This window comes from Nannospalax galili, unplaced genomic scaffold, assembly GCF_000622305.1.
Source record: "Nannospalax galili isolate Female #2095 unplaced genomic scaffold, S.galili_v1.0 scaffold44, whole genome shotgun sequence".
NCBI lineage: Eukaryota > Metazoa > Chordata > Mammalia > Rodentia > Spalacidae > Nannospalax > Nannospalax galili.
Window position 1 is genome coordinate 6682245 of NW_008355789.1, and position 7475 is coordinate 6689719.

Consider the following 7475-nt stretch of genomic DNA (forward strand, 5'->3'; position numbering starts at 1 on the left):
GACTTGAAGGTTTTTATTCATATATATTGGCTATTCATATAGGGATCCCACATGACATCCTCATACATGTATGTAATGCATTTCGATCACACTGACCCTGGGCTCTGGTACTTGTACGAACCTGCCTCTGTCTGTGACGGAGAAGACCAGGAGGAAGCCCTCTCCAGTCCTCATGTACTGCTCTCTCATGGCTCCAAATTCTTCTTGTCCTGCTGTATCCAAAACTAAAGGAAAAAAACAATGGGGGAAACTGTGCGTTTTCACTTGAAAAACTGCCTGCCCACAAGGGCGGCCTCCTCACGAGGTCCTCCAAAGAACCACCGACCTGGTGCCGTGAGGAATAGGGTTCCTCCCTTAGTACTCACTAAACACTAGAGACAGACACAATCTAATGGCAGACAGTTTCAAGTCTATCTTCATCAGCACAGATTGATTTTGTGGTTAGAATATATTAGCATACCAATTACAAGGTTAAAAATATCAAACACATCTAGGCAGATGGGACCAAATCAGCTCTGAAATCAGTTGAGTATTTATCTCCTCCATGTAAAGATCTTGGAAAAGATATCCGTAGGTTTAAGAAAGAAACTGTGCTTGTTTTTGTTCTCCCTGACTGTCCTTGTGGGTCTCTGCCTCTTTCTTCCTGTCTCTGCCTCTCTTTCTACTCTCTCTCTCTCTCTCTCTCTCTCTCTCTCTCTCACCATACTTGGCACAGGCACTGTCTTTCTTGAGCACTCTGCATAAGAGTCATACTAACTGAAAGAGCAGAGTTTGCTTTGGTGAGAAGGAAGAAATTGTTTACTGTTAAAGCCACTATGCTATAAACTCCCAGTTAACAAATACTGTATCTTTTCTATGGTCACTTCCTCTATTTTAACCTTTGTCAAAAGACAGGAAGAGCAGAGACCTGATGCATTTTTCCAACTGCCTCAATAAATACATTTCAACAAATTACAATGACAAAACCAGTTTCAAGAGAACAAAATCAACCCAATTACTGTTTTACTTTCCATTTGCCAAGGAGTACTTGACCAATATACCGATTCACCCGTCAGAATCGGTGCCAATGAAAATGGCCAGGGATGTAGGCAGCTAAGTGGTAGAGACTTTGCCTAACATGGGCTGACCCTGAGCTGACCCCCAGTACGGTGGGGATGGGAGGGCTAATGAAAGGAAGGTTTATATTCAAAATCATCTAATATTTCAATTATACTATTTATACAATTATACTATTTAACCTGGCAAAACATTACACATAACATTTGAAAAGCAGGATGCTTTAGAAATAAGATCTGAGCTATCGGGGTTCACTTACTGTCCAGCCGAGCTGCTCGGTCATCTATGACACACTGCTTTGTGTAGGAATCTTCAATGGTTGGATCGTAATCTGTTACAAAATAGGACTGTAAAACAAACAGAAAAAAAAAGCCTTATTTTAAAATGTATGTTATTTACCTTCCTATACAACATCAGCTTTACTGAATTCTACTCCTCTGGAAATAACTGTTGTAATTGGTTTTACTTACTTTTAAAATTTTTTATTTTTATTTTTTTTTTTAGAAAAAGCATTTCATTACAGCTTTAACATACTCATTAACAGTTTCCAGAACAAAGACACATCTCTTTCAAAAGTGGCTATAAAATTTTTAGGTTCACTGTTGAATTAATACAGTTATACAGTATTGAACTCAGTATAAACCCTGTAAGACATAAAATTGAATGAGCTTTTAACCTTTAAAAAAGATCTCCATTTCATTTTAGAATATACTGTTCCTCACAGAATCATTGTTTTTGCTCATAACACTGAGATGTTGGCGCATGTATCTCTGATCTGTACGTATCTGATTATTACTAGTCATAATTGGTTGCACTCGGGCTGAGGGCTGGAGGGATAGTGCAGCCATTAAAGGCTAAGGCTAAAAACCAAAATATTAAAAAATTTTATTTTTAAGTGTGTGTGTGTGTGTGTGTGTGTGTGTGTGTGTGTGTGGTGTATGCTCACACACATGTGTGAGGCCAGAATAGGGCATCAGATCCCCTGAGCTGGAGTTACAGGTGGTTGTGAGCTGCCTGAGGTGGGTGCTGGGATCTGAGCATGGGTTCTCTGCAGGAGCAGTACACACTCTTAACTGCTGAGCCGTCTCTCTAGCCCCTGTATTAATTTTTAATTCTGTCAGTTACACAAGCGTCTCCTCAGAGTGCCTCTCCAGTAAAGGAAAGGTAGTAAATATTCTGGATTTTCCTATCTAAATTATTCAGAAAGATTGCAAAAGATCTACTATGCTTTTTTTTTTATAGTTATTTAGGGCTAAGAATCTAGAGAAATTAGACATTATAATTCAGACGTATTCAAATTTAGTAAGTATTAGTCCTAGAACCAAAAGAGAAGATGAATAAGAGGCCTAGAATGTTCCAGCCCCACTGTTCCTCACAGGTCTTACTCCTTGACACACAGCGAGGAACTCTCACTTCAGGAATCACAAACTTTCACTGGTATCTTTTGCTTTCTTAGTTGTGTCTTAAATTTATTTCTCTGTTTACCAAAGCCTCCCACCTGATCTTATAAACCATCACCATAAGAATGGATAATTAAGGAGTCATAAGTTTCTCTTAAAAGATTAAAACAGAAATTGGGCCAGGCGTGGTGGCTCACATCTTTAATCCCAGCACTTGGGAGGCAGAGGCAGGCAGATCTCTGTGAGTTCAAGGCCAGCCTGGTATACACAGTAAGTTCCAGGTCAGCTGGGGCTACAGGGAGACCCTGTCTCAAAAATACAAAACAAAACAAAACAAAACAAAACAAAACAAAACAGAAATCGGGTATGGTGGCATAGGTCTTTAATTCCAGCACTCTGAAGGTAAGGGCAGGAGGATCTCTGTAAGTTCAAGGGCAGCCTGGTCTATATAGCAAGTTCTAGGCCAGTCAGGACTATAGCAAAACCCTGCTCCAAAGGGGGAAAAATGATTTAAAAAGAAAACAGGCATCTGGCATTCCTCACTTCCTGGAAGAGCACTAGCAGATGCTAACGCCACCCTGCTCTGAGGCTCACTTGGCTCTGCTGAGAGCTGACTTCCTCGGCTCTTTTCCCCACTGACTTGAAGGAATGACTTAAAAAAAGAGCCCCACATCAGGAACGAGTGGCAAAGGCATGAGCCATTCTTCAGGCAAGGATTCCTGGAAGCAGGCAGAGGCTCTAAGTACACAGTATTCTTAAGTGACACCCCTCAGCTTGGCGACCTATGTTCAGAAAGCACCTCAAAACAGGACTGTGAAGAAAAAGAGAGCAAAGGGGACATTAACCTGCCTGCTACAGTGGCTTCACGTACTTATTTTGGAAGGAAATGTTTCACATTTTATTTGTATTTTAGGAATAGCCTTAAACACAGAATTCATAACCCATAATTCTATTTCGTTTCTGCCAGTTTCATTTAGATGTGTGGCTTATTAAACAAAGCCAGTACATGAACTGAGTTCCAAGAGCAGCAGTTTGTAGAGGGAAGTTGGCTCTAGCACCACTCCAAATGCATTTAAAACAAACAGGTGTGGGCGCAGTCCTGACTGGTTGGCACTCACAGCTTTCCAGAAAGTAAATACAGCAGGCCGATCTCTGCACACCATGAGACTACAGTCCTTCACCAATCAAGAAGACAGATATAGTATGTTGTTTATACTTTCAGGATTAGGAGGATTTTTATTTAATTTGAGGTTGAGGTTTTCCATGACAGGGCCTCATGTAGCCCAGGCTGATCTTGCATTCATCATAGAGCCAAGGATGACTTTGAACTGCTGATCCTCCTACTATATAGGTGGCTCAAGATAACTTCTTAAAATGAGTTTCTTTATAGCAATCTGAAACTTCTTGCAACACTTCCATCTTTTAAACCTGAATTTCACTGTCCCTTCCATTTCCTGCACCCCGACCCCCACTTTTCCAGGGTCTGTGCACACTAGGCAAGGCCTCTAAACTGAGTTACATCGCTAGCCTGGCTACTCCCCGTCTCTACTCTCCCAGTTAAAAACACAGTGAGTGGAATGGACAAGTGTGAGACACGTTTTTACAAGTGTCACTTGTACATAATAGCTAGACTTCTTCAAATGTGACTACAATTTGCACTGTGAAACTAAATTAAGGCATTAGCATGCATTGTTGGTTTACAGAACTCTGAAGTTCATAGCAATTGTTTTTCCTTTTTGTGCCCGTGGAAGTTTCCTATTTCTTTTGAATGTTAATTTTTGAAGCATAACCATAATATTTTAAGATTGCCACTCTCCTAATGCTGACACACATTTATTCCAGTTCATACTAATTTTTTTCTTTTTTTAGTGTGTGTGTGCATGCACCTGCACACAAGGGGGGTAACATATATGCAGAGACGAGAGATCAGAGCAGGGCATCAGATACCCATCCTCTTCCATCACTCTCTGCCTAGTCCTTTTGAGGCAGAGTCTCTCCCTGAACCTGGAGCTTCTGGGGATTTTAGCTCCCTGGGAAATCAGCAAGTCCCAGCAATCCTCCTGTCCCCACATCCCTTGGGGCTGAGGTATGCGAGACACCTAGCTTGATACGTGGGTGTTGGGATCCTAACTCCAGACTTCATGCTTGAAGTAAGCACTCTTACGTGAGCACTCTTAACCACTGAGTCATCACTGTGGCACCACTACTTACATCAACCCTCAGCATAAACCAAGTGTGGTGGTGTGGCACTTGGGAGGCAGAGGCAGGAGAATCTGAATTCAAGGTCATTCTCAGATACATAGCCAGTTCTAGGCCAACCTGGGATACATGAGATCCTGTTTCAATACAACACAACACATCACATCTCACTGTTTGTCACTTAAACAGGACCAGAAAATTGAGGCAACAGGTCACCAATAGGAACCAGTCTCTGGGCCTGGGCAATCCTGAGAAGTGCTACTTCCTAGCTGTGGGGTCTGAGGCAAATCACTCTGCAGCTCCAACCTCCAGCACCTGCAAAGGAGGGGCAGGTACCTAAACTGGGGCAGACTAACCAAAGCTGTGCACAGAAGCTCGCTGCCAAGCCGTGCACGGCAACAGGTTACTTTCTCCTGCTGCACTAGTGCTCTCAGTTCGCAAGTCTAAGATGTGTTCACCAAGGGGGGCGACGCTGGAATCATTCCAGCCGCAGTTACCCACACCCCCACCATGATATCCGGAAGCTGGTGTCTATGTGGTATGCAAAATCTGGAGTTCTGGAAAGGTTTTCAGATCAGAGCAGCAATTACATAGATACACACTTAAACACAAATCCATCTAATACATTTAAGATTTGTGTACTTTGTATGTGTGCAGATTTTAACTATAGAATAAATTGTAACAGGACCCTATTACTTTGGGGACTCGTTTTGTTATTTGTTGACTGCTTGTTCATTTGGGCTTTTTTACTTTTTCTTGGTATGGGGCTTGAACCTGGGGCTTAAGGCACACTAGGCAAGCACTCTATCACTAAGCTACATCCCCGACTTTCTTTTCACTTTTGATTGAGACAGGATCTTACTAAGCTGCCCAGGTTGACCTTAAATGTGCTCTGCAACCCAGGCAGGTCTTGAACTTTTGGTCCTAACTCAGCCTCCCAAGAAGCTAGGAAAGGCTTGTACCCCCAAGCATGGCAAACAGTTTCTTTTCACAATACACAAAATCCTTCTGTTTGATTTGTGCCTTACTTCCCACTAGTGGAAACCCTTCAGCCAGTTCTCTTGAACCCTTAGTTCAGAATTATAACTGTCATATGGATGAGCACCCACCGCGAACACTTCTTAATGATATGGTCTCTTCCTTCTCAGAGTCCACTGCTTTGTTTTTGGTCTTTTTGAGACAGGGTCTCCTTGTAGCCCCAGCTGTCCTGGAACTCACTATGTAGACCAGGCTGGCCTCAAACTCACAAAGATCCGCCAGCCTCTGCCTCCCAAGTGCTGGGATTAAAGGCATGCACCACCACACCCCGCCCCACTGCCTTTTACAGAAATTCAGTAATTGAGCTACTGTTGGAGGTAAGGGGACTAGGGAGTGTTCAGTGACACAGATGGAGATGTGGCTCAGTGGTAGAGGGCTTGCCAGCCATGATTAATCCCCAACACCAACAATGAAAAATTAAAAACTTAAAAGTAACACAGGCAATCATAGTAAAGAGCAGGAACATCATGAAAAGCCACATTTGCTCAGAAGGAAACAAAATTTAAGAGGCAAAGGCTGCGATCAGGCGTGGGAACTGTGTACACGTTCAACTTTACACACTGAGTCCTAGACCAGAAAAGAAAATGATCTCTTTCGGCTGCAGTGAGGATGGGAACTGAGCAGACAGTGAGGGTTCAGGAAAGGAGGGTGGGCCACACAAAGGGGGGGGGCAGCAGTGCTTTCCCAACAGCACAGAAGATGTGTGAAGGATCCTAGCCAGAAGACAGGGAATACCTCACTTGAAGGATCAGATCAGAGGCCTCCCAGTTCCTGAGAAGGGTCTGGAGAAGGTACCCCATTCAGGCAGAGATCTACTGATATGACCTGATCTGAGAAGGCTACCCTCAAAAGCTCAAGAGCCCATGCTGTAACATGCAGGCACGCCTCTGCACCCGCCCGCCTTCAGAGCAGGCTCTCTGCTTGGCCTCTAAAGGGACCGCCAGCCCACTGGTGAAGCAGGGCAACGGAGAAGAGAAGGCAAGAACAGGCTGCCCTTCTGCATTTCAGGGCAGGAGTGACAGCAAGCCCAGTGTGAAACACAGCCACAGGGTGGCGTCTGCTCCACAGAGAGGACTGGGAATTCATCCCAGGCTGTGGGAAACTCACTGAATCCATGACTTTGGTTAAGTCTAATACCCTCATATGGAAAGTGGGCAGGGGCGCATTCACCTCTGCGAACCTCAGCTTCCTTGCCCATGAGATGGAAATAATCCTAACTTGCCAGGGATACAAAGCACAATATATGACACACAGTAGGTCTTATTCTAGCATATACAACTCAACTCACATCCTTCAGTCTCTGCCCCACCCCCAACAGGCTCACCAGAAAATGATTCTCATCTCACAGTCTCTTACCCTGGAGCCTGGGCTGTAGCTCAGTGGTGAGGGCTTGCCTAGAATACACAAGGCCCCTAGGTACCAGTTCCATTCCCAGCATCCACGCTGGACAGACACAACTGCATGCAACTCCAGCTCCAGGGTATCAGATGCCCTCCTCTGGCCCCTGTAGGTATACATGTGGCATACATACAGATACACATAAATGAAACTAAATCTAGGGGCTGGAGAGCTGGCTCAGTGGTTAAGAGCTACTCTTGCAGAGGACCCAAGTTAGATTCCCAGCACCCACCTAGCAGCTACAAACTGTGCTTAACTCCAGTTCCAGGGGAATATAAAGCCCTCTTCTGACCTCTGTGGCACTGCACAACATAGGCGCACTCACATACATGCAGGCAATACACTCATACACATAAAATAAAAAAATAATAAATTTTTTTAAAA

The 7475-nt window shown here is 43.9% G+C and overlaps 1 protein-coding gene across 1 annotated transcript in view; it reads right to left on the bottom strand.

Moving 5' to 3' along the window:
- Rras2 (RAS related 2) overlaps nt 1-7475 on the bottom strand; it is a 32140-nt gene that overhangs the window by 13689 nt on the left and 10976 nt on the right. Inside the window, exons 2-3 of the mRNA XM_008853518.3 lie at nt 1316-1403; nt 122-224 (exon numbers count right to left, since the gene is read on the bottom strand). Of these exons, the coding sequence (XP_008851740.1) occupies nt 122-189 (68 nt within the window). The 5' untranslated portion in view covers nt 190-224; nt 1316-1403. The remainder of the gene's footprint in view (nt 1-121; nt 225-1315; nt 1404-7475) is intronic.